General features: G+C 46.1%; 1 protein-coding gene across 2 annotated transcripts; it reads right to left on the reverse strand.

Annotated features, from left to right (window-relative positions):
* Positions 1–13214: 13214 nt before the first annotated feature.
* PAX1 (paired box 1) lies at positions 13215–26206 on the reverse strand. 2 transcript variants are annotated; one of them, XM_003905139.5, is made up of 5 exons: positions 25848–26206; positions 24782–25411; positions 23130–23272; positions 22380–22608; positions 13215–17358 (listed from the first exon to the last, which is right to left on the reverse strand). In XM_003905139.5, the coding sequence occupies exons 1-5, from the start codon at positions 26131–26133 to the stop codon at positions 17267–17269; spliced, it is 1380 nt and encodes a 459-aa protein (XP_003905188.2). In that variant the 5' UTR covers positions 26134–26206; the 3' UTR covers positions 13215–17266. The 2 variants fall into 2 exon arrangements, with proteins under 2 accessions (XP_003905188.2, XP_009214906.2); XM_009216642.3 differs by having other exon boundaries at positions 17032–17348.
* Positions 26207–27987: the final 1781 nt, after the last annotated feature.

Genomic DNA, 27987 nt, shown 5'->3' on the forward strand with positions numbered 1-27987 from the left:
CTGCTATAAAGACACATGCACACATATGTTTATTGTGGCACTATTCACAATAGCAAAGACTTGGAATCAACCCAAATGTCCATCAGTGACAGACTGGATTAAGAAAATGTGGCACATATACACCATGGAATACTATGCAGCCATAAAAAAGGATGAGTTCATGTCCTTTGTAGGGACATGGATACAGCTGGAAATCATCATTCTAAGCAAACTATCACAAGAACAGAAAACCAAATACCACATGTTCTCACTCATAGGTGGTAATTGAACAATGAGATCACTTGGACTCAGGAAGGGGAACATCACACACCGGGTCCTATTGCGGGGAGGAGGGAGAGGGATAGCATTAGGAGATATACCTAATGTAAATGACAACTTAATGGGTGCAGCACACCAACATGGCACATGTATACATATGTAACAAACCTGCACATTGTGCACATGTACCCTAGAACTTAAAGTATATAAATAAATAAATAAATAAATAAATAAATAAATAAATAAAAATATATCAATTCTTTATCTTTTTAATGGTGTCTACTCTGGTGTATCACCTAACTTGGCCATAAGTTTCTCCCATTCAGGTATGCATGCCCCTTTGTAATGTGACTTTGCTGTTCTTCCATAAAGAGGTAGAGTCTACTTTATCATCTCTTGAATCTGAGTTGGCCTGGTGATTTGCTTTGACCATTAGAATGCTGTAGAAGTGATAATATCCAATTTTCAAGGCTGGCTCTTAAGAGACCTTGTGGCTTCCACTGTCACCCTCTTAGACTGCTTCCCTGGGACTGCTAGGTAAGAAAGTTGGTCTAGCTTCCTGGATGAAAAGAAGTCATGCAGAGCAGAGCTGAGAGCCCCAGTCAACAGTCAGCAGCCACTGCCAGCCACATGAATGAGGTCACCTTGGGCCTTCCAGCCCAGCCAACCTCCAGCTGAAGGAAGCTGCATGAGTGAGCCCAGGGGAAACATGCTAAGGAACCAACCAGCCAACACACAGAATCATGATAAATAATAAATTGTTGTTGCTTTAAGCTACCACACGTTGGTATTGTTTGTTACACAGCAATAGATGGCTGATACATACACAGTACTGTTGCAAATATCATGTACAAATAACTCTGCATTGCATTGGAAGCTATTGCAAATGTAGGGACTCTCCAATTGTGACATTATACAGACATCAGAAATAAGTAAGATCTCGAGGGTAGACTCTTCACTTGTGGGCAGGGAGAGAAGAGGATGAAGCCACTGAGGGACTTATAAGTATCTTCTGGTTTTGCAGGGATTAAGCAAGGCTCTGAGGCCAAACTGTATAAATTCAAGCTCTGTCCCTGCCATTATTAGGTGGGTAACCTCAATCAGGTCATGTTACCTCAATTTCTTCATCTGGGATGCAGGGATAGAAGCAGTACTTCCCCTGAAGTCTGCAGGGGAAGTGTTCATATTTTGAAACACACATAGTACCTAGTAAGAGTGTAAGAGTGTAATAAATATTGGCCTTTATCATTGGAGGTACAGAAAGCCTATGTAATTCATAAAAGCAAATTTAATATCAGAAGATGACAGCCTCCGTTTGTGCAGCTGGCTTTCCTGTACTCTGACTTTTAAAACTGTAGCCTTTGCACTGGATCCCATCAATGTCACGTCTTTCTTTCCAGAAAAGTTTGGGGAAAACAAGGGACTCCACATTTATACCTATACAAGAGAGATTCATGAAAAATATGACTCTTTCAAGTTTTTAACTTTTTTCCCCTACTATTCTCTCTTTTGTAAGTCATAATACTTCTTTTGAATACTTTACACATGTGAGGGTATGAGAAATTTATTTTTATCCAAGGGAATCATAAGTTTAAAGGCTCTACATGGATAAAAACAGATGGAAGTGAACTGGACCATTTATTATTTTCATTTGTATTAAACTCTCAAAATAAAACTTTTACTGGACTAATACTTACCACCATTACCGATTGATAACATCACAGCTAAAAGTGGAACTTGCAAGAAAAAAAAATCTGTGCTAATTTGTTTTTACTTAACTTAACAAAATGAAATTCTTGCAGCCAAAATTCCTTCTGTTGCTGAGCCTAGTGTAACCTGAATAATTCTCTAAGGCTTTAATTGTTATCGAGACAATTAAAAATAAAATATTGGTTGCATTCTTGACTGAACTGGTAGATCTTTAATTGATTCCAAGCACGACTCAGATACAAACTTTATTTTACATTCTTGATAGAATCCATTCCATGTGACCACAAGGAGTTGAACACGCTTTCCCTGTACTTTTTTTCCTCTCTCAGTCCTCTTATGCCTCAACGTAAATATTATCATGAAGCCTCAATTGTTAGATTTGACTATGGTGTTATCCAAATTTAAGAGAGTGATAGTGTGCTGAGCATAGCAACCTGGAAGTTTATACAGAAAGAAATGAATCTCGCCATAAACTGTAGAATGTGCTTAAAAATAGAAATTCAAATTGCAAGTGCCTCTCTGGAGCTTCTTTCAGAAAAGCATCCTTTTGGGGTGATATTAATCATTCTCCGATGGTTCAAATGACATCATAGGATAGAGGAGTCTACGCGGTTTTGAAAATGTTAGGCACCTTTGATTATTTTCAAAGTTTCAATAAGAACGTAAAACATATTGTAGCCAGCACATTTTCTTTTAATTTTTAAATTCATGCATATTATCAGAGAAATGAAATCCATATGCTTGTAAAAATTCATTTACACTTTGCACTTCAAAATATGTGACAGAGTCTTTTCATAAATCTTTTAATGTCTTTGTTTACTTTTGCAAGCATCCGGTTTGTGAGAGCAAACTCCAAATAATTTGGAATCAGAACCCAGCTGCCATATTCAATTAGCATGCACCCTTCACAGATGACTAATAGGGCTGTAGACATCTGGAACAAACTCATGGACACTCTCTAAAACTAAGACGCACTGTTAAGTAAGAAGGCCTGATGAATGCTTGTGAATGTTACTGTAACAGTAAACTCTACTGCTACCTTTTAAGTCATCTTTTGTCACTAATTTGGTGTGTGTGCCTTGGAAGGCTTTGAGAATTTGTAGATTTCCTCTAGTTAAAGCTCAGCAATATATGAAGATCTCACCTACATTTTGAATTTCAAATGGACACCTGAGAAGGACCGGATGTTTCCTCTCCCAATGACCATAAAAATCTAATAGGATCTTTCAAACAGGGAAGATTTGAAATGTAACTCTTCCTGAAGATGATCAGTTAAAGGCTTTTGTGCTATCTTGTGGTGTCTCCAGTAGCAGCTAGAACACATAGTTTGTCTTAATGAAAGTCATTTACTCATCAAAGAGTCACAAACTGAAGCTCAACATGGCTGCCCATAATCATTGTGTAGCAGGATGAGCCTCAGACAAAACTCCTCAGACACCAAGTTAAAAAAGGAAGAGGTTTATTCAGCTGGGGGCATTGGCAAGACTCTTGTCTCAAGAGCTGAGCATCCTGAGTGAATAATTCCTGTCTCTTTTAAGGGCTCACAACTCTAAGGGGGTGCACATGAGGGGGTTGTGATAAATTGAGCAAGCAGGGGGTACACGACTGGGGGGCTGCATGCACTGGTAATTAGATCGGAATAAAACAGGATAGGGATTTTCACAGTGCTTTTCTCTACAATGTGTGTAATCTATAGATAACATAGCCGATTAGGTCAGGGATTGATCTTTAACTACCAGGCGCAGGGTGTGGTGCTGGGCTGTCTGCGTGTGGATTTCATTTCTGCCTTTTAGTTTTTATTTTTTTCTTTGGGGGCAGAAATTGGGCATAAGACAATATGAGGGGTGGTCTCCTCCTTTATTCCCCTCCTTTGAGACACTCACTCAATAGTGGGAGTTCCCACTTTCATTTTTACTACCTATGTCTTCTTGCAAGACAGATCGATAGTGATTCATGTAGTACACTTGTGCTGAAGCATTTTGGTGAACTAAGGTAGTGATGAAGCTTTTTATCATTTGAAGAAGTACAGGTAGCAAACAAGGGAGCATTAAGCAGGTTCCTATTACTATTATAACTCTTATTATAAGAGTTTTAAATTAATCTTAGTGCTGGGAACCATTTTCTAAACATGGCCCCAGGATCAAATCCATGCCACACTTGCATGGGCACATGTGCCAGTTTTGTCATATCTCTAACTGTGTCTTCAACTACTTGCCCTTGATTGTCCATGTGTAGGCAGCAACTAGGAAGGTTAAATTTCCTACAGACCTCTCCTTCAGCTGCTAGCAATAGTCAAGAGCTAATCTATTTTGATAGATAGCATTTCTCATCTGAGTTTCAGAATAGTCAAGGCTCTGCCAGTTTTATTAGTGATTATTTTTAAGACAGCTTGTAACCGTATGATTCGGTTGGTCACTTAAATGGGGGTCTGGTATCCCCATGAGCTGTCTTGTGCCTAAGTAGCAAGCCAATAATATTGTATGATTCTCTTATGAGGCCATTTATCATTTTTTCAATTTCTTATAGCTATGTTTCTCTTTTCGCAGGAAGCATAGACAGGTAAGCCCAGGAGTTCACCTGTTTTTAAGGGCAGTAGAAAGAAAGATGGTTTAATAGTGCCAATAACACAACTACCTGCCTACTGGTCAGGTAATTTGGCATGAGCTCTATGCCCACATATCCAGTATAATCCAGTGGGGGCCATCCAGTCTCGGTGGGACTCTGGGTGGATCTACTTGGTTTGCAACTTTGGGAATTTACTAAATGGATTTCTCTCTGTGTGATTTGAACTCCACCAAGTGACTGTTTTTGTGGTACCATTATACAGTTTCTGTTTCAGACAACTAAGTTGTCCTGCAGAGTGAGTGAATTCTTTTCCTTCTCTAGCTATGCAATATTGTCCAATAATTGAGGCTTTTAGGACCTAGAAATTATCAGGGTGATTTTTTTGGAGCTGGGAATTCATTGGGAACTGGGTCTGTAGGTACTAATTCTCAGGCTTCCTATGGTCATTGATCTCCTATTACAGTTCCTCCACATACATAACATGAAGTGACATTGAGAGACTGGGCTACATGCTCGGCTAATTGCAAAAACAAATTTCTTGTTTTTCCTGGAATTTCTGGTACTGGCACATTTAGTTCATCATAGAAAGTTTGAAACACTGGCTCAGGAAAGCATTTGTAAACTTCTCCTCGAACCAAGATATTTACTCGAGGATCCAGTCCAGTACCATCGATTCCTAAGGTCACATGCTCCTCTTTTTTCTAGCGAGGATCAAGGGGATTGGTTATTACTAGCTCTAAGGGGTTACATTGTCCTTTAGTATAGGAAGGGCCATTTTTTCCATTCTGAAGGTGGACTAGATCATTTCTTTTTTTTTTTTTTTTATCCAAGTGGCCTAAATGACACAAGACCAGTATTTAAAATACATTTATTTTCACACAGTCTTAATTTATGACAGATGTACTGATTTTCTGCCATATCACCTGTTTTTTAATTAAGAGAACCACACCTGATTCCTAACTTATTTTTATTAATGACAGCACAGGCATCAAATTTTAAGGTGACTTTTTTGGGCACCCCTTCTTCTTCTGTTTTGGCTAACACTTTATTCGTATCATTTATGAGCCCTTAGCAGTCCTCAGTCCTTAATCTTATTTTAAAAACTGTGGTCATGGGAGGCTCAGATGGGTCATAACACACATCAGGTTGGTCATTTCCTGGGCTACATACCTTGTATAGAATAACATTATACAAACAAGTTCTTTTTAGAGTTCCAGTACACTTATAGTAACTATAAAATAATAGGACTGTAGCAACCTTTTGTCCTACCTCAGTGACTTGATGTATACACTGGGAAGTCCTCAGTCTGAGGAAGGTCAGTTGAAGTCCTTACTGTAAAAGTCCAAATTTTAAGGAAAATGAGTCTCGCGATGAGTTTTCTCATGCTTCGGCCGTGCATGGACCAGTCAGTTTCCAGGTGTGACTGGAGCAGGGCTTGTCGTCTTCTTCAGAATCACTTTGAGGGACTGGCAAAGCTGCTCCCGTCCACGTACCGCTCACAGTCTACTGACGTTTAAGGATGGTCTCGGAGATTGGACCTGCTAGAATAAACTGAGTCCAACACCTCTACACAGTTATGTTCGACTGGGCTCTCTGATACCGGGAGCAAGATGGTGGGGTTTAGGGTGTTGCAAACTTCAGTGGTTATGTAGGGATTTTCACAGAGCAAACTTTGGTACTTGGTGAATCTAGCATTTGCTAGCCAATGATGTCCTTTGGTGGTCATTAAAGTTATCACAGCATGGGGGGCCTTTATATTCAGGTTTTGCCTAAGGGTTAGTTTATCTGCTTCTTGTGCTAACAGGGCCATTGCTGCTAGGGCCCTTAGGCCAGCCTTTGGAAACCCTGTCTAGTTGTTTTGAGGCCTTTGAGAGACAGGCCTTGGCCAGGGCCCCACAGTCTGGGTTAAACTGCCATTTTTTCTCTTTCTGACACATAGAGTGTAAAGAGTTTTGTCAGGTCAGGCAGCCCCAGGGTTGGGGCTGACATGCGTTTTTCTTTTAACTCATGAAAAGCTCATTGCTTTTGGTTGTAATAGATGTAGTTTATCTAATCTACATTTTTATTAACTGTCACCTACCAAAATACTGACTCAAATCCTGCAGCTATTTGATTTCAAGCTTTAAATTGATCTGGTATTCCTCATGGGACTCCAATTGCATAAATAGACATGAGAGTTGAAAGACCCATAAGGGGCTTCTCTCGCTTTACGATGTCTTATTTTTTTTCTTCTGGTTGATGAAATGCCAAGGTGAAAGGGATAGCCAAATGGACTAAAGTACAAGTGCCACTCCAGTTATTCAGCAGAGTGCCCAGAAAAGGTCCACCACAATACCACCACACATCCGCTCAGGGATGAACAAGGGCTGACTGATTGATAAGCTCTTGAAAATTCTTAAGCTCACTGCATCCTTTCAGGTCTCCAAGGAACGCTAAGTTTCCTCCTTGTCATGAGAGACACGAAGTGAACTTAGTGTTGGGAGACGGAGGCTGCATGGCCCTCGGGGGCTGACCTGCAGGGTGCCGGACTTTAGGATATAGCAGAGAGAGCTTGGCATGACTTATTACTCCAGGCTGTAGAATTCTGGAAAAGAGCTACCATGCAGCCCACACCTGGTCGACTGGAAGACCATCTTAGTTTTTAAACTAAAGAAAGCCAAATATCATTTTACATTTAACAATGCTTCTTGTATGATTTTTATACCAGATAAGCTAAATTTCATCTTTATATTAGTGTGTTATTACTGTTAAACCTAATTTTAATAAAACCTTGTAGACATATTTGTCTAATTTTTAATGTTTGACCATAAGGTAAGATTTTATAGACTCTTTTTAACCTTTTATAACTTTTGCTAAAAAGCAGGTTGGTGCTTTAAGAAAAACCTGTTATGCTTTTACTTTAATGTTCAGTTCACAGAAAAACTGGATGGTACTTCTTTAACTTTAGCTAATATATTTACACACAGAATTTTCTTTACAATTATCATTTTAAAACTTGCTTAAACCTTCAAAACAATAATTTTTTTAACTATTTAATGTAGGTGAAAATGTGCATTCTTATCCTTCCTTATAATCCTTTTACCAAAGGTATATTTCACTTTTCTTATACACCTGCACATAAATTAATTTTTTTCTCAATAGTTTTACATTCGGGAGGCCTAGTTACATTTAAATTATACAACATTTTTTGCATAATTTCTTTTTTATAATATTTTTCTCTCTCATGACTTTCGCAGACAATTCTTCGACATGCCTCAACTTTCTGACTTATTACAAATATTTCTTTCTTTAAACAACCAGTTAATTTATTTCAGGACAAGAATTTACTATATAATTGTCTTTTGATATAAATTCTACCCCCCCACACCTCCCCCCCCCCCCCTTAGGATACTTCTGAACTGGTGAGGTGTGCTCACAATGAGGTTTCCTGTAAAAGTTATTTTTTTACTTTTTTTTTCTTAACTACTTGTATACCTCTCTCTTTCTCTCTTTCTTTCTCTGTTTGACTTTGTCTCTCTTTGACTTTCCTTTTGCCTCTGTCTCTTCCTCTCTCTCTCTGCCTCTTTCTTTCTCTCTCTCTCTCCTTGACTCCCTCTTTGTCTGTCTCTTCCTCTCTGTCTCTCCCCCTCTCTCTTTGCCTCTTTTCCTCTCTGTTGCTTTCCTTTTTCTCTCTCTGCTTGTCTTTCCTTGTCTCTACCAGCCACTTACGCTGCTGTTCTCTCAACCACTGTGTGTTGGGGGCAGGGGGTCTAAAACCAGCTGTAACCAAGTGTCTATGTATGGAAACTGGTCTGGGTTCCCTGGCTTACAGGTTACCTTGTGCCATACCTTTGAAAAAAGGGACCTGTCCAGGCTTCCTTCTAATGGCTAACCTACCTCTAATGCTGGCCAGTCTATCTTACACAAAGTTTTAAGTTTTCCTAGTGTCATAGTACTCTATAGTCTCCTTTAAGTTCTTTTTTGAAATTTTTCAACATAGTTCCTAGAAGGGTGGGCTTATTTGTGCCTGACCTATGTTTCTTTGAGACAAAACACCACGCTCACACCACAGGCATACCACAACACAAAGAACGGGTAAAAAGGGCACACACACACTTCTGCAGTTTGCACCAAACCAAAATCAAAACCAAAATCAAAATCAAAGTATCCAGAAATCCAAGCCAGGTCAAAACCAAAATCAAAGTAGCAAGCAATCCAAGTCAAGTAAAAAACAAAACCAAAGTGCCAGTACAGGCACACCATGGGTGATCAGGCCACACTTCCACTCAAATGGAGTAGGCAAGTTCCCAAGACCAGTCCTGTCAAGCAATTCAAACCAAGTCAAAACCAAAACCAAAGTGCCAATAAAGGCATGCCGTGGGTGATCAGGCCATGCTTCCACTCAAATGGAATGGGCAAGTTCCCAAGACCAGTCCTGTCAAGCAATTCAAACCAAGTCAAAACCAAAATCAAAACCAAAGTGCCGATAAAGGCATGCCATGGGTGATCAGGCCATGCTTCCACGGAGACAGAGTGGGCAAGTTTCAAAGACTAGTCTTACCAAGTTTTAGATGTCCAGACTCCAAGTGCCCATTCCTTCCCGGTGTTCAGCCACTGCGTTGATCCTCCACAGGGGCCTGCCACACACTGCTCTGGCGAGGCGTCCCACTGGGGCAAATGCCTACCCGGGAGCACTCTCAGGACCCGCATCGCTGGGGCTGGTCGAAGTCTCCCCCAGCAATGTTCCATAGGGCAGGCTTAAGTTGCCTAAGAAGCTGCCTCGACCATCCGCCAATCGCCTCGCTTCCCGGTCAGAGAACCAAGAAACGTAGCAGGACTAGCCACAGACAAAACTCCTCAGACACCAAGTTAAAAAAGAAAGGGGTTTATTCAGCTGGGGGCATCAGCAAGACTCCTGTCTCAAGAGCCAAGCTCCCTGAGGGAGCAATTCCTGTCTCTTTTAAGGGCTCGCAACTCTAAGGGGGTGCGCATGAAGGGGTCCTGATCGATTGAGCAAGCAGGGGGTTGACTGGGGACTGCATGCACTGGTAATTAGATCAGAACAAAACAGGATAGGGATTTTCACAATGCTTTTCTGTACAATGTCTGTAATCTATAGATAACATAGCGGATTAGGTCAGGGGTCGATCTTTAACTACCAGGCGAAGGGTGTGGTGCTGGGCTGTCTGCTTGTGATTTCATTTCTGCCTTTTAGTTTCTACTTTTTTTTTTCTTTGGAGGCAGAAATTGGGCATAAGACAATATGAGGGGTGGTCTCCTTCCTTATTCACACTAAAGTCAGCAGCAGATGCAACAGGCTTTTCAGCCCCCTTGAGGTGAATGCGTTTTCCAAGTAGGACGAGGTCTCTGCACACCAGTTCTGGATCTGTGGACATGACACAAAGCATGATCACATAAAATTGATCTAAGTGGACTTGCTACACAAACTCTACTTCAATGCAGTAATGGCAGTGACCTGCTGGCTGTTAATCCTCACAGGTCTAGCCATGAAATCATCAAGTAGTCTTAAGGTCTTTGTGAATGTCCCAGAGCCATCAGATTGGATTAGTAGCTGACAGTGGCTCTTCCCTCTGATGCTGTCGAGTGCTCCAGTAAATTCAGAGACTTGTGTTAGCAGTCTTGATGGGCTCTGGACCATTAACAAATCTAATATATAGCCAAGGCCAGGTGTGGTGGCTCATGCCTGTAATCCCAACACTTTGGGAGGCCGAGGTCAAGGTGGGAGGATGGCTTGAGCCCAGGAGTTCTGGGCAACACAGCAAGACTGCATCTCTACAAAAAATTAAAAATAAAAAAATTAACCAGGTGGGTTGGTACACAGCTGTAGTCCTAGCTACTCAGGAGGTTGAGGTGGGAGGATTACCTGAGTCTAGGAGGAGTTCAAGGCTGCAGTGAACTATGATCAAACCGTTATACTCCAGCCTGGGCGACAGAGTGAGATCCTGTCTCAAGAAACAATTCATATATGTGTGTGTGTGTGTGTATAAAATAACCAATGTGGTCTACAAGCTTAAAACACGATTTAATTCGCCATAAAATGTTGATGTACAAAGAAAAAGAAGAAAACAGCAACAACAATAACAACACTAATAAAAGCTGACTGTGACCCAAAGCAAGTCTCTACTCTTTATGTATATTACTACATTTAATTCTCACAACAGCCCAGGGAGAGAGGTATAATTTCCATTAAACGGATGAGAAAACTAAGGCTGAAAGGTTTTACCTAAATTTACCCAAAGCAACACAACTGGTAAGTGGTAAAACTGAGACTTTGAACCTGGACAGCTCTGCCAACTTTTAGCTACACATCCCTTATCTTTTCCTAAACTGCTTCCTGCATAAAGATGTTCCACAGCTGGTATTCTGAGTTAACTATGTGCAAAAGACCACATTACAGATGGCAAGAGAGGCTCCTTTTTTTAAATCTAAGAAATAAATTATCGTTGCCTCACCCATGGTGATCTTTCTGGATTTTATCCTACAGTAAATAGAAAGTGGGAAGATAATCATTTTCCTTGCTGTTTGTTGCCTCTGTAATATGTTGGTCCTTACAGATAAATATTGTGTTATAACTTTAAATGATTAAAACTTTCAAAAAGATCACTAAATATAGATAAGTTGCTTAAAATGAGAGACAAACTCAAATGAATCAAAAAAACTAAAATTTCACAAATATAAATGAAATAATTTTATTTCCCAGAAATATCAGTTTAGATTAGGTTGGATTTTTTTCTCTCTCTCTTTTTTGAGACAGAGTCGTACTCTGTCACCCAGGCTGGAGTGCAGTGGTGCAATCACAGCTCACTGCAGCCTCCCTCTCCTAGGCTCGAGGAATCCTCTTGCCTCAGCCTCCCAAGTAGCTAGAACTATGGGCATGCACACCACATCCAACTATTTTTTTTTTCGGTAGCATTGGGATCTCACTAGGTCACCCAGGATGGTCTCAAACTCCTGGGCTCAAGCAATCCTTCCTCCTCAGCCTCCCAAAGTGCTGGGATTACAGGCCTGAGCCACTGTGCCTGGTTAGTTGCTTTTAAAATTCACATACGTTTATTTTAAATTCAAAGACTTCAATATATGTATATCTTACAGTCAAAGTTGGAAGCGAAACTTATTTTCAAGGTGCTATTGATGTCTAAGCCAACTTGTTTGCTAAGTCATGTGTTGATGAGCCTAGAAAGTCCATTTTTTACCACATGTGCGAGCATCTGGCTAACAATAACAATAATAACAACAACAACAAGAGCCCTTCTCTTGTAAGTGGACGTTAACAACAGGAAAGTTCCCACTTCAACAAAACGACAAATCTTTTACATTGTATTATTTATCTGCATGCTTGTCTTTATCTCCTGGAACAATGTGTGCTCCCCCTGGTGGCCAGAATAATACTTTCAGCTTCCCAGTTCAAGCTAATCATATTCCAACTTGTTTGCCAAAGAAGCGTTTTATTTTTTATGTTTCACAAGTTTCAGGCTCCAATTCAACTTTTTAAGAAGTCAGTTTCTTTCCACTCATTTAAATATCTTGCTTACTTTTCATCCAAGAGATTGTTGTTAAATCTAGTAATTTTTGTTTTGTTGTCTGTTGCTTGGGGTAAAATAAAATCTTACAAAGCTAAAACCACATCCACAAATGACTGAAAGAGACCCTGAAAGTTAAAATTGTGAGGTCTATATAAGAAATGACACTGCAGATAATCCATCAGGTCAATATATTTCACCAGAGAAAAAGGAAATAAGACGTTACAGTATGGAAACATAATTTAATAGCTGAATGAATACTTATCTGCCTATTTCATCCTTAAGAAGAAAAAGGAAAGTGAAGGCAACCCAGGTGGTTACATTATAATGCAGTCGAAATTCCATCACCCATGAAAACTGCAATTGGGATTCCACTTTTGGATTTGGCCGGCCAGACACAGATGTGTGTTCCAACAAGAATCACAGGCTGCATCTCCTGGACAAGAGCTCTTTAGAGTGCAGCAGGAGTTTCAACTGGTTTTAACTCCAAAGAAAGGACTAGACTAAACTGAGTATAATTGTTCCAAGTGTTTAGAATTCCCAAGTTGGACTGGGGCTAAATGTGTGGTTCTCATTTTATGGCCTTGAAAAAGAAGACAGTGTGATTCTTCCTTGTTCTGTTAAAAAAGAAAAAAAAGAAAAATTTAAGGTTGAGATACAAAGGTTTGGCTAGAAATATCTCAACCATAGGACATTTCTTTAGTGAGTCAGGCTGTGGTTCAGACAGCAAGGTCAAGGTGAAAACCAAATACCACTTTGTGCATAAATCTTGCTCATTAAAAGAAGGGACTCAAATGTTTCTGATTATATAGACTGTCTGGATGCACGATCCTTTCAACTGAGTTCCTCGGGCACATTCTAGCAAGATTCTAAATTCATATCATCCAGCATTACATGGGGCAGGTAGAGTTTCTTTTGAAAAGAAACCCAGGCCAATGTAATCCTAGCTAGGGAAGCTGATGCCAGGAAATCTACAGTGTGCTTTACCGAAACCACAGTTCAATTAAATAAATTCCATCCTTCTTACCAGGAGTCAAGAAACACACAAATGGCAGAAATACAGTTGTCAGTGAGTGGGGTTCACTCGTCAGGAGGTTAATTCCACATGGATTTTAGTAAATTGAATTTGGGATAGGTTAAAAAAAAATACTTGTGCCAGTATTGAAAATCTAAACTTTATTTGTAGCCGGTATTTCTTCAGACAAGGTTTTGCCGCACCCCTCTGCCTCCATGTCTCTTTCCTGGCCCAGAGAGACTGACTCCCTCCAAAGGAGAGGAAACCTTCCCCTCACATCTTCGAACGCCTTTCAGTGATCTGTAGAACAACTCAGGGCATATTCAAGAAGGGCAAAACTTCATGCCTCTTGTTCCTCAATCCTCCTTTCCTTTGGTTTGTTTTCCTTACTTCTTACCAAAAAGCAGCTACCTTTGGCAGGGAAGTTACTACAATCCATTGCGAGTACTTCCTCCAATAATGAACACAACAAAATCCTGTCTTTATTCATTTAAAGCACGAAGCTGGCCCTCTTTACAAATACCCTGTTTTTAATAAATCCTTGGTAATAGACATCCATTTACGAGAATAAAGTGGATACATTGGAGCTGAAGCTGGTGGTACACAGAGCAAATCTTCAGCTCATGTCTGTGTGTGTGCACAGCACAACTCATTAGGGTGCGCCTTTAAATAACACATGGACAGAAACAGATACTTTCCCGCATGCATGTTTTTCCTGGAAAGATTCACAAAACACTGTAACAGCATTCACCTTTAAGAACAAAGATAAGAGTAGGAAGAACTTCCACTTTTCATTTTAATGTTTCTGTACTGCTTGAGTTTTTTAGTGATACACATATATTATTTCTATTCTTTCAAAAAATCAGAGGGCTATTGAGTGATTATGTCTTTATTTTGGGTGGTTACATCTCTATATTTTTCTTCAAAAAAAACCTTATTCTCAAATTAAAAAAATAAAAGGCAAAGACAAACTGTGTTTAGGGAGTGATTGTTTCTCAAATTATTCTACCTGACGTGGTGCTGCATAATTTTATTATGAGCTCTCAATGCCTCCACAGATCCATATGAACAAAGAGCAAAAGTGCAATATTCCAATGGGATCTTTTGGAAAATATTTAAATTCTGGGTCTCCCACCAACCTTACAAGTGATTCCTCTAACTTTTGTTAAAAGATAAGCAAAATTGTCTCCAAAGAGGTGAAGCCACACCAGTGCCAGTCTTCCTACAGGGCAGGTCACCGTGTGCATTACTGCATTGAAGGCTACATTTCACAGACAGGCTCAGAGAGGTCCCAGTCCCCTGACACATACAGTGGAGCAGAGATTTAAGCCAAGTTCACTGAGACATTCTGTGACCCCCAGCCACGAGAGAGGGGGTATGTCCCTCCACACCCCACATGAAATGCCAGAGCCTGCTGGCTCTGAGACGAAGGCTGCCTATCCTCTGTGAATGCTCGCCCCAGAGCCAGGGAACTCAAAGACCCGCCTCCAGCCACAGGATACAGGGAACAAGAGGCTGATTTGAAAAATGCCTTCCTTTGCAGGTGGCACTTAAAACACCGGTGCTTTGCATCCATCCTGGGGCGCATTTCCCAGCTCTTCTCCCCCAGAACCCTGATCAGCTCAAACACAGAAGTGGGCCATAGCAGGGAAATGAGGATGGTGACAACTCAAAGGTAGAAGTTGTCATATAGATTCTTCTCATTCCTTCAGAAAAGGATGTGAAGTCTTCCTCCTGGCCTGAGAAAACCAGTCCTTCTCCAGGCATCACAAATGGGTGCATGAAAATTCTGTCCAGGATGTCACAACTGAGCATGCAATGCTCATATAAGCACAAGGAGACACGCTGAGAGGATGGGGGACTTGGGAACATACTTCTTTGTCATACTTTTTTCCTATTATCATTATGACTAGCTCTTCTAGAGGATATGCTGCCATGGAAGGCTGAGGACCTCAGTCTCAAAGTCCAAGTCTCAATCCTGCCTCTCTGATGAGATAGTGTCACCCAGTTTCCAAGGACAAGCCCACTAATTCATACCTTGCTATGTGGTCTAGAGAAAATAAATCAAATCTCTAGCCATCACTAACACTGTCTACAAAATGAAACTTTAAAAAAAAAAAAAGACAAGAGACTTTGAATCTGAGAAGAAGAGTCTCTCTAGGAAAAAAGTAAGTACTGTTTTATAATTGATACCTTCAACAGGTACTAGCACAAAGAGATGCAATAAAAACAGTTTATCACTGGTCCCCTAGGTGGGTCCAGTGCACACAACAAGCAGGCAGCTCCACTCACAAACAGCAACTTCAATTCAAAAATCTCTTCCAACAGTTTTAGAAAGTCAAACAGAGAGAGGGAAAAAAAAATTAGCCAGAAGCCCCTTTGTAGTGCAAACCCCCTAGATTACTTGGTAGCCTGGGATTGTCTTCTTTAGCTTTTAGAATACTAGAAATGTTCTGAAGAAATCCTCCATTCTGGCTTATTGCCTTTTGCCCATTTTACTCTTTTCAGAATTAACTGCATTTTAAGATGATTTCTGCATATTTCCTCTCTAGCTCAGTTTCTCAGGGCCCATCCCTTGCGAGGGAAGAAGAGGCTCCCCACCCCATTGGCAAATGCCTTCCCCATTTCCATTTCGCTTTCTCTTCCACTTCTTGACCACCCTGGAATGCAGGTGCTCCTGAGGAAACCAAGAAAATAATTTCCCTTGATAGTGTTCATCCTGGAAACTCAGGGGAGAGAGTAGCTGCGGAGTAAGAATTCAACACTCTGCACTCAGAAACAGACTTGCTCACCTCACCACACACCTTTCAGACGCTTTCCTTTATTCAGAGGCAGCCACCTTTAACAGGCGATGTCAGGCTCTCGCCAGGGATATTGCTGTGACTACAGAATTGCATTATGTCCAGGGTCCCACCACCAGCTCACCTAACTTGGAAGCAGTTCACAGCTCTTGCAGCTGGCTCTAGAAGACGCTTTCTGGGTTGTTTTGTTTTGTTTTTAACCCTCATCCCTTCCAAACCAGAAGTCCAAATGAACCTTTGTACCTGGAAGCCGTTTGTGGTTTAAATTAACAAATGTGCTGACCCCTGAACACCAAAAAGTGCTGATGTGTTTACCATTTGTTTGATTCCCTGGCAAGTGTTTTGAGTGGAGGGATGGGAGGAGACACCTGCAGGACATCCAGTTTTCTAAGCACAGAAAACGCCAACAACCCCTGTGCTCCCTACTCCTATCCCAGTCTTCTTTGGGGTGACATCATCTCAGAAGGGAAGAGAAGCCCGGCGGCCACTGGGCTCTGAGAAAACAGATTTCCAGACAATATACTGCGGGGATCGAAGGCAGAGGACAGTTCATGGAGGATTTTTTAGGGTTTGTTATTACAAAAAATATATATATAATAAAGGCTGTGGCTTTTCTGTCCACTTCCTAGGTTTGAGCTCCCCTCCATTAGGGCTGGGGGGTCTCAGAGGAGTGAAGGCTACAAAGTCCCAGGTGCCAAAGAAGGGACTGTCACCGAGATGGCTCTAGGGCTCTCAGGGACTGAGGGAGGGTTGGGGAAGCAGTAAAACAAAGGGAATTGGGGCCCTTGACAGTAGAGTAAGAGAGAGAGAGAGGGAAAGACGGGGATGGACCAGGAAAAAGGGCTGAGAGCATATAGAGGAGTAGATAGAGGAGAAGGGGAAGCAGCGGGACTGGAGCAGAGGTTGGAGCAAGGAGAAGAGAGTGGAAGGGCAGAGGGAGTCATGGAAGGTCAGGGAAAGCCGGGGGTGGAAGGGAGGGAGGAAAGAAAAGAGAAAGGGAAGGGAGGGAGAGTGAGAAAGAAAGAGAAGGGAAGGAAAGAGGGAGAGAGGCGAGACGGAGACGGACAAGAGAGTGACAAAAAAGAAATTTGAGGCTGGCAGAGCGAGGGAGGCCACGTCAGAGCAAGGATTGTGAGGAGGGTGCAACAGTCTAAAGCCAAAGTTAAGAGAAGCCTAAAAACCCAGGCCAATAAAGGAAGTGTGGTGGGTCCAGACAGAGGCAGGGCTGGGCCTGGGGGCTGGCTGGGCGTGCACCCCGGGGGCCGGCGCTGGCTTCCTCCGCCTCCGCCGCGTGTCCTCCGGTCCTGCCCGCGCAGCTTGCCGGGGCCGCTGCGCAGACCTGTGCGCCCGGGTCCGCCTGCCGTTCCCTCCAAGCTCGGGTCCGGGGAGAGCTGCCCCTAGGAGGTCGAGGCCGGGATGGGCAGTCCGTGTAAGCTACTGAGGGCGTCCGGGGCCTTGCTGCCGGGGCTGGGAGGCTTCCTGTCAGCCACTGCGGGAGGAAGCACAGGGGCGTCGGATCACTGCCTAACGCCGCTGCAGGGCGAGCGGCACTGGGACTCGACGCCGGCAGAGCGAAGTCGTGCGCGCTCAACCCTTGAAGACTCTGGAAGAGGGAAGCAGAGACTCGCACTCTCCAGGGACCCCAAGCTTCCGTGGGCGACCAGCCCTCCCTCTCCCGCTAGGGGAGCCACTTGCAAGGACAGCCTTGGCAAGCGGGACTCCTCGCAAGGCTATTTGCAAACACTGACCGCTGGCGGGGTGCAATTTCCGTTGCCTTCCAACCCCCTCACCACCTGCTTAGTAAAGGAAGTGAAGGGCGCAGAGGGCTGGGAGGGTTTCAGGTGTGATGGAGACTTCCGCAGAAGGGAGCGGGACTCTAACGTTGCGCGGACCCTCACCCTTTCCAAACCCCAGGCGCGCGCTCAAGTGCGAAGGGCAGCCAAAGCGTCGAGTCAGCTGACACCCGTGGCTCGGAACTCGCTGTGGGCAGGGGGAAATCGTGCGGGAAATGAGCCACCAGAGATTCCCCTGGAGCGGCCTGGATTCCTCCGACACAGGAGGCAGTTGGGCTTTAAGTGAGCGGCAGACTTCGTTGTGCTCACGAGGTCCGGGGATCGAGATGCGCTCACCACTGTGGGCACAGCACGTCCTGGGACCTGTGGGCCTCCGGATTAAGTGACAGTGGGATGGCCAGATCGGGTGGTATTCTGCGCTTTACTCTATTATTTGGGGGTTTGGGAAGGGGCCCAAGTTTTGCTACTGGAAGCCAGAAAGTGACGCCACGATTGCGCAAGCCTGTTTTTCCCTTCCCACCCTTGGGCCACTCTGCTTCTCCTACAACCAGGATCCACAGTTTGTTTATACCTACAGGGGCCTATTTTCAATTTTCTTTTTTCCCCAAGTCCTCCTTTAAAGGGGGAGCTTGGAGCGCTTCAATTTGCGTGAGGGGAACTCTGGATTTTTTTTTCTCCTGCAACTTCCCTCGCCTCAGCCTCAGGCGCAACTTGCTGTGGCTGCGCAGAGCTGGGCCAACCACCTCTGTGCAAGACACACACACCCACACACAAACACACACAAACACACACAAACACACGGTTTCGCTGAGATTTTAAAGAGGTCTAAAGACCTTCCCCGGACAGTGGCCCCTCTGCTTTTCCCTGGCTCTCAGCTCTTTTTTCTAAACATGGTTGTGGCCGCCCAGCCAAGTATTCAGACCTTTTCTTTCTACCCTGGACACACACTTCAAAGTGAGGACCTGTTTAGAAAACATCTGAGGAGGAGGAGGTTTCTCAGCCAAGGGACGGTTACCTTAGAGACAAGCAAGAAACTGAACTCATGAAAAATAAACACCCAGGACGACTGCATCCCACCCTACAGGGGCGAATCCTGCTGTGTTTTTAGCCCAGTCCAGACCATCCTTCCTCATAGGGCCCCTCCTGCCCTCCATTCCCTCCACAGGACAAATGGGTGGGTACTTCTGGGCCCTCGGAGGCCAGGGCCTGGGTCAGGCTCATTTAATTCAGGGGCTAAGAAGGGGGAGAGGCATTTTTGTAATATTCAACTGCAATTGCAGGGCACTCTGGGACCACCGTTGAGGGGAAGGGACCCCTGGGGTTGGGTCAAATGAGGCTGCGGTTGGGAGCATCCGGGTGCCTGCCACAATGCCAGCGCCCTAGTGCTCCCTGACAAAGTTTACTGCTAGGATCCTCCAAGAACCCATCCCCAGGCAGAGGTAACTAGAGCAAAGCTGCAAGTTATCTTTAACAAATATAAGCAATACATTTTCTCTGTGAGTATGCAATATCTTATAGATTTGATTTCCAAATCTTGAGTCATTCCAGAGCCCCACAGGGAGGGACTTAAAACCCTGAGGTTTCTAGGGTCTCTGGATACACCCTGTAAATACCAGCTGTCTTGAGGGAACATCTGGTGGTGTCTGCCACTTAAGAGTGGGGAAGGGGAGATGGTCGTCCTCTGGCTGTGAAAAAGCATTTGGATGTGGTTGGAGATTCCTAGAATGTCAGCCTCTCCAAGTGAAGATTAAGCGAAACTTTTCCTATTCTTCTCAATTCCCAAACATTAAAGTTTCCTTTCAGGGGATGGGGAATGTAAATTATACTTTTTGCCTACACAATAGGAAACCCAGATTCACTACCTTTAAAAAAAAAGAAAAAAATTAATTATAGTATTAATTAAATAACACAATTAATCAATTAATATCTAATTTATTGCCAAATTTTCATTTTGACATTTGATTAAGTTTCACTTAGGGTAACTGTTAAGCTGTTCATTTGCACTAATTTGGAGGACATGTTGATATATATTGCACTGTATGTGTGTGTTGTGTGTATGTGTTAGGTGATCAAAGGTATTTGCTTTTACTGAGCATTTATTAAATTAAATTGCTTTTCATTATACAGAAGAATTTTATCTTACTGAAAAGAAATTCAGTAAATGCTATTCTCACTATTCTTATGAATTGAACAATTGGTGACAGTAAATTGTCCTGTGGGACAGGTTTCTTTGAAAATATTAATTTCTTAAGAACTGGTCAGAAAATAAAAGGTAGTGATTTTTATTATTTTTCTGTCTTTTCAAAGACTAGTTGTGTTGAGGAAATAGATCTTTGAAGTCCGCTGTTCTACCAGTAAGGAGTAAAAGTCCATAACGCAAGTATGTATGTAATTCTCAGGCTATGAATATAGATAGATAATGAATGATTATTTCTACATTCCTGTTCGAACACAAACAATTGCATGCCAGCTTGAGAAATCATTACTAATGGTGTCCCCGAGTTATCTGATTATCTTTTATTAGAACCTTTAAAGAACTGGGAGGACCACAAAATTAAATTAACTTAATAACTAGAGTAACAAATTATTGCTGCAGTTTTTGAAAACAGGTAGGATATTACATAATAGCAAGCCAATATAATGGTAAAAGGGACTTAAATGCCAGAACCGTTCAATGGCTCTGTATTTCTGAAAAGGAAAGTGTCTTCTAAAGAAAATCAATCACCAGTGAGGCTAAATGTTAAAATCAGCTTCCCCACGACTTCCACCTCAAATTAAATGAGAAGTAGTTTAGAATTAGGAACTGTGTGTGCTACCTTTGGGTTATTATCTGCACTTTATAATTTGTGTCTAATGTGGAGCTTAAAATGCCTCCAGGGCAAAGTGGCTCTATTGGAAAACAAATGCATTCCTCTGAAGACTGTGGGTCTTTTTTCTAAGTCTTCCTTCTCCGTAAGATGAACCCAGGGAAACATTTCAAATCTGTGGTTATACTTTTTAAATTCAAAAGAACCTGCTTATTTAAGCAACTTGTGTAATGTGGTACATTTCATTTTGATTTCGAGTTCGGCAGATAACTTCAGCTGTTGAGAAAACAGGTTGATTGGAGGCTGAGGATGAGTGAAGTGCTCATCAGCGACCCCTTAGCTATCTTTAAATGTAAAGCTTAAAGGCGTTCTCACTCTCAACTTTTAACATTTCCTTCACTTGGATTTTTGTATAAAAGAGCAAGTGATAGTATTCCATTTAAATTAAACCTAAAGTTTAAAAGAGCTCTAAATCCCAATTTTTATAAATTTTCCTTACTTGGATCTGTCTGTAACTAAGCAAGTGAACATTATCCTAATATCCCAGGATGTCTGTGCTCTAGGAAAGGTGGAAATAGAAAAGTATTTTTCTCCCTTCGTTTCACTGTTGTGGATGGCATCTTTATTTTCTTCCTGCCCCCATCCCCACCCCCGCTCCCCAGGGCATGCCCTCCTATCTTATCAAGACTACTTGGAAATAGCACTTTTTGCCTGGGCAGCACCAAGGAGGATGGCCCTCCTGTCCCCTGCCTGCCCACTGCCACCTGCCACTACATCCACCTGGCTTCCAGACCTGGACAGGTGGAGGCAAAGCAGCTAGTAAAAATCCTTTTATAATCTGAGAACACCACACTGTCCCCCAGGTTTGTGCCTTGTCCCTTTCTCTGCTGGGGCTGGGAGGCCCTGGGGTGACCCTTTCCTTTCCCAGGTTGGTTGAAGTTGCAAATTTCTGGTGCTCAGAACCTAAGCACTGGCAAGTTCGAAATTAGCAAATCAAGCCATTCCTTTTAACGACAAAGAGCATGAGACTCAAGGGCTGGTGAGCTTTTCCCAAGTGAAAGGAAAAACTGGACCCCTCCGGGCAGTGTGAGAAGATGCCCCTCACACTGCTGACTGTCAGTGAAATACCTAAAATCTCTTCCTTGACTTTTCAGGAAGGGGACTTAATGAAGAGGAAGAGGAGGAGGAAGCAGAAAAAGAGGCAAGACTACCAGGCACATTTTCCACAGAAAGAGAGAAACCCCCCCCCTCCCCCGCCACCCACCACCACCACCAACAACCACCACCACAGGAAGCTCCTGAGCCTGGAGTAAAGGACAATGATTCACATGGCCTCTACTTTCCCACAGTGTGTATTTAAGAAAAAGAATCCAAAGGCTCTTTTTTTTTCTTTAAGGAACCTGGGAAAAACAGATGGGCAGTGGGGCAGAGATGGGAAGGGTCCTGGGATGGAGGTCAGGTGCCACTAGCAAGTCCAACCCCACCTAAAGGGCTCAGGTGCTAGGACAGGTCTACAGAAAGGTGAGCCTGGAGGGTGCCTGCTAGACGTGTCCCTGGATGGAGAAACAGAAACCCAGAAAGAAGCAGGAATTTGGTCGAAGGCGCCAGAACCGGATCCAAACCCACGTGTCCTGTGTGCCAGAAGGACCCCCTTTCTCCTCTCCCCTCATAAGTGGAGGGGACAGTCTTGGGGCCAGTCTCTCTCAACCTCGAGTACCTCTATAGGGACACCTGTCAGAACGAATCTGCTCCAAGAAGCTACAGGCATAACGGTTAACCCAGAGGAAGGGTTTATGCCCAGGACCCACCTCTTCCCCACCCGCTCTCCCTTTTCCCAGGCTCACACCCCCTCCCCAGTACCTTTCCTAACCCTTCCAGTATCCACCCGACCCCCTCTCTGCGCTCCTCACCTTCTCGGTTGGGATGCTTGAAGGTCATTGCTGCCGCGAGTTCCCCGCCGTGCACAGCTACAGCTACGCCGGCCCCGGGGGGCGCCAGCGGAGGGCCTTGCGCCGGCGGCCACGGCGGGCCCGGGGCGAGGTAGCCGCCTCCCGGGGCGCTGTACACCCCGTGCTGGTTGGAGGCCGGGTAGGCGCAGGCGGGGAGGAAGCCGCCCACGGCAGAGAGGGTAGAGGCCGACTGTGGGGATAGAGGGGGACCGTCAGCAGCAGGAAATCCTGCCTTCTCTAGCCCACGCCATCACTGAGACGGGGGTTCTCACCCATTATCCCTCCCCCACGCCCTGTCCCCATCCATCAGCCCCATGAGAGGCCTGGCCTCTAAATTTCCTAGTAAGGACTCCTTGGCAAAGTGATTTCTAAGAATTCACTCAAACTGTTACAAATAATGATTTGAAGGGGTTATGGTGTTCATATCGGGATTTAGAGAAAGAAGGTCCTTGACTGTGGACCTGTGATCTGGAGTTCCTGCTTTTTTAGCTAAGGTATCTTGGCAAAGGCAAGTCAACCCCTCCAAAGTCAGACTCCCCCAAACTAGTAGGCTTGAGGAAAGGACAAAAAGGATGCTTGCTGGCTGGCCTCCAGATACAACCATCTCTCTGCCTGGAAATTTTGTCTTTTCTTTCTCTCTCTTTTTCCCCACTTCCCCAAACCTTCTGCTTCCCTACTTAAGGTCACCTCCCGCACGGGCCTCCTGGTTACCTGAGTGTATTTAATGTCTGCCTCTAAGGCAGGTTTCTCCAGCCCATTCACTGTGGGGGTGGCGGGGAAGGCCGTGCGGTTCACACCGGCCCAGTCTTCCATCTTGGGAGAGTAAGTGGTGCCTTCGCTCCCAGCCAGGGCCCCTGCAGGGGACAGAGGACAGATTAGAAGGTGCCTCTGAATCTGCCCTGGGCACATGTGTGGCCAACCACCCAGCTTGTATCTGAAGGCAGGGCCAGGGTTCCCACAAAATTTGTAGGTGGCCTGACACTCCACCAGTAGACAGAGGGCGACAGGGACTGGGATGTTCACCACTCCGGGTGGGGCAGAGGAAAGGCAGCCAGGCCTGCTGACCGGTCCTCCTAGCCTTCAGCCCGCTTCCCACGAAGGCCAGGCTGCTGCTGAGTCAAAGCCTGGGCAGACTCAGCCAAAGCGGCTGCTCCATTGTCTAGACACAGCTCCCAGAAACTTCCAAGTTCAAATCTACAGCAACCTCAAGAAAATTGTATTGATTTCTCAACATCTGCACAAGCATCTGAAGGGCAGGGAGATGATTCTACCAGAACTGCCTCCAGAAACACCCAGGGTTTCCCAAAAGAAGTATCAACATTGTGGTCCCCGCGGGTCAGATAGAAGCAGACAGCTGCTCCCCGGGCCCTTGTGTGTGCCAGGAACCAAGGGAAAGCTCCAGATCTGCATGCAGGCTTGGTGGAGTCACCTCCTGACCAGCTGCCCACTGACATTCCATGGGAAGCTTTAGCCTCAGACTGGGTTAGAGCCACGGGGAGACACAAAGGGAGCGCAGGGCCACAGAGGCGCTGCTACTGCTGGAGCTGAGCACTCACAGTTTCTTTCCAGCCACCACTCTTTCCTCCTAGGCTACCTTGAATTTTGCTTCTTACCCTCCTCCTGAGTCTGCTCTCCTAAGAGTGTGCCATCGCCTGGCCAGCTGCTGGCAGCCAGGGACAGGGCAAAGAAATCCAGACCGATTCTGGCCAGATTCTTTCCCCCTCAGGCATCAAAGTTGCCCCAAACTTCCCTGCCTTCCCCATCTTCCTCATCACCCATTTGACCAACAGTTTGTTGAGCTTTAATTGCAGATAAACGACAAATCCTTGTGAAGGTGGCTGCAGCCCCAGCAGCCATCACCCCAAATTCCAGGACCTGCAAGGCCACAAGGCCTTAGAGACCTAGGCCACTCAACCGACCACAAGATCCCTTTTCCTTTAACTCAGAAGAGCCACTGGGCCTGGGAGTGGGGGGCCAGAACCCTTGGGAAATTGTGACGGATTCTGAGAGCTAAAGAAAGCGTCTCAAAATTGCCTGAGCGTTTTTTTCCCCCCTTAGATTTGGCAATAGGGGTTTGCATACTTTTTGCAAGAATGAAAAAGTGCAATTTCAGGCCTCCAAATTTGTGGTTGGCGATTGCTCTTCCATTTGGGAAATATTTTCCATATTTGTCATAAAAAGTTCAAGATGTCCGAGGTCTCTGACAAAAGGCCCAGGACCCCCAGCCTCCCTGGCCAGTGTGGAGCTCTCCCCTGAGCCAGAACCTGTCCCGGGAGAAGAGCGAGTGTGAGTCCTCTCCTGCAAGCCTGCCCGCCCCAGGTTCTGCCCCTTAATAGAAGGCTACGAAGGCCGCCACGACTGACCTGTTTGCTCCATAAACGTCCGGATGCCCAGGATGTTGCTGACCGAGTGTGCCGAGGGCCATGAGCGCGGGATGCTGACGTGGCCCGCCGTGCCCGGGACCCCGGGGTGGCTGCCCATCTTGGCGCCGGTGGGCGACACGGGACTGGGGTAGGGGTACTGGTAGATGTGGTTGTAGGGCAGCGTAGGCTGCGACGGCGGCTGCTTACTTGCCTCGTACGGTCCGGGCTGCGCCAGGCTGCCGATCTTGTTGCGCAGAATGCGGCTGATGGAGCTCACCGAGGGCACATTGTACTTGTCACAGACGCCGTCGGCCAGCAGCCGGTCGCGGATCTCCCAGGCAAAGATGCCAGGGTCTCCCTGCTTGTAGTCCCGGATGTGCTTGACCACGTTGGGAGTGGTGACGCGGGGCTTGCTGCCCCCGATGGCCCCGGGCAGAATGGAGCCGGTCTCGTTGTAGCGCGCCAGGATCTTGCTCACGCAGCCGTGGGATACGCGGAGCTGCCTACTGATGTCACAGGGTCTGATGCCCAGCTGCGCCAGCTCCACAATGCGCAAGCGGATGGCGTTGGGCAGGGGGCGGCCGTTGACGAACACACCGCCCAGCTGGTTCACCTCGCCATACGTCTGCTCTGCGGATGCGCCAGACAACAGTGAGCAGGCAGGGAAGAAAACACCGGGCGGGTTAGCCCAGGGTCCCCACGCGGAGCGAGGGACTGCACCCAGGCGCACTTCCAAAGGGTGACCTGTGGGTCCCCAGACAGCTCGGAGTCCAAGGCCAAACCGCCTGGGTCCGGCTCGGAGTGGGCAAGGGCACAGAGGAGCCGCGGAGTGGAGCGCCGCGCATTGTAGTCCTCCGTGCCCTTTCGCGATTTTTAGCGCGTCTACTTGGAACACGCCCTTCCCAGACTTGCTGAACTGTCCCCTCCTGGGGACCAGAGGAGAATGTAGCTCCTCCAGGACCCAGGACTGGGTCGCCCAGGGAAAGCGGACTAGAGAGAACGGAGGCACACGGACCCGACCCACCTCATCAGCCCGCCCGCGCCTTGCCTGTCGCCCGCCCCTTACCCATAGCGCGCGGGCCGGTCAGCTGCCTGGCGCCGGGGTGGCCGGGGTGGCCGGGGCTGGGCCCGGCGCAGTCCGGGAGAGCTTGGGCGCCGCCGCCGCCGCGGGAGAGGCATAGAGGGAGGGCGCGCGAGAGCCGAGAGCCGCGGCGGCCCAGCCGCGGGCTGGAGACGCGCTGTGAGCGGCAGTCGAGCGCTCTGCTGCCCGCTCCAGGGCCTGCCGCCGCCGCGGCTGCCCCCTCCCAGGACACTCTCCACGCCCGCGACCCCAGGCCCAGGGTGAACTTCATCCGATTGGGAGAAATTCGTCTGACCGGGAGGCTGCAGCGTGCGGGAATCAATTTGACGTGTCCTCCACGTCAATCTCGGCAGTCACGCAGAAGACGCGCGAGTTGGCAGCTCATTGGTTCCCGTCACTGCTCCCCAGCGTCCCCCTCCCAGCCCTGAAACTCTACCCCCTCCTTCTATCCTCCCGCCTCGGCCCTCCTCCACCCCCTCCAACCCACCCCTCTTACACACACACACACACACACACACACACACACACACCCCATTTGGGCCTGGGACCTTGCACTACTCTGAGCCCCTTGCAGCCCCCTCCCTCCTCTGGCTTTGGGAATGATGGGGAAGTCATCTCAAATTGATTATTGTGCTAGTACTAGTACTCGTTTTCGTTTTGGTTTTATTTTTATTTCCGCCACCATTAATAATAAGATAGAGAATAAAAGTTTATCGTGGCAAGGTGTTTAGGGTGTGGCTGTCTCTACCTCCCCACTCCCTGGGCAGCGGCCGGGGAAGAGTGGGATCAATACCCCAGCTGGCTGGGAGTGTCAAGGTGAGCGTCCAGCGCGGTGCAGGGCGCCGGGCAGGAAGACACAAGGCGGAACTGATTCCTGCGTGTCCTGTTCTTGGCCAGGTCCTCAATCCTTCTCTCAGGAAATCCTCACAACGTTTAATAGCCGACCACTCTCGGAATAGTGGGGGTGATTTCGGTGATGCGAGAGGGGCACGGTCCAAATCCTGTCTCCTACAGCCAGGCCCAGCCACCAGAACTCATTCCTCTCCAAGAGGCGACAGAAGGGGCAGGAGGCAAAAGGATTCCGGCCTGCTGCTACTAGGCGCATATATCCGGCGCCCTCCGGTCCCCAAGCGCGACCAGGGGGAGGCCAAATGCATAGCTCCAGCTCTAGGCCTGAAGGACAAGTTCCTTTCTCCTTGGCGGTGGAATCCAGCACCACTCTATCCCGGGTGGCCTGGTCTCGTCTTTCTCCCAGCACCTGCAGCTTCAGGAAGTCTCGGTTAAACCACAAAATGGTCATTTCCCCTTCATTTAAATGAGGTTTTGCGCAGTCCTGAATTATTTGCCCCTGAAATTGAGTATCAACAATTTCTCTGTTTCTACCCTTCACCAGAGCAGTTCTGAACTCCCCAACCTGCGCAGCTAACCGTGTCCGGTAGCCATGCGGTGAGGCCCAGGAGGAGAAAACTCGTGGTTTTGAACCTGAACTGATTTGAGGGGGTCAGGACCTGAGAGTTCTGAGGTTGAGCCCAGTAAGCACCAAAGGCATTGGGCCGAATGTACTAGATCAGGAAGAGGGCATAGGGGAGAGAGTACGAACAGCAGAGATTTCTGAGATTCCCAGCTCTCCCCTGGAGGGGAGAACCCTCTTCCCCTCCCTCCCGCCCACCCCAAGGGTCTAGCTCTTCTTAGCCACCCAGAGTTGAATATGGCGCCAGCGCGGTGACAGTGGCTGAGGAGCACATGGACCCTATCAGCCCAGCCTGGGGAGCCATGGCTGCGGAGGCCCCGACCCCTTTCCCTCCACTGCGGGGCCAGAGAGCATCCCTGGCTCCTAATCCACCCGTCTAAATCTATCTGTTAAGAGAGACTGACTCAGGCTCTCTAGAGAGAGCACGCGGTGGGGCCACAGGCAAGAATTACCTCCGGAAAAAGAGAAATCAGGTTTAAAAGAAGTGAACTCTTCCTCTCCAGCGGCATGAACACAGTACAGTCTCTGTCTCTGGGAAGTCCTGGAGACCTGGAGGAGGTTTGAGGGTCAGCGCACTGGCAGGAGGATGCGAGAGTGGGAGCAGACGAACCTATGTAGAAGATCAGGCCTGTCCATGACAGCGTAGGTTTGGAG

The sequence above is a fragment of the Papio anubis genome, chromosome 16 (assembly GCF_008728515.1).
Source record: "Papio anubis isolate 15944 chromosome 16, Panubis1.0, whole genome shotgun sequence".
Lineage (NCBI taxonomy): Eukaryota > Metazoa > Chordata > Mammalia > Primates > Cercopithecidae > Papio > Papio anubis.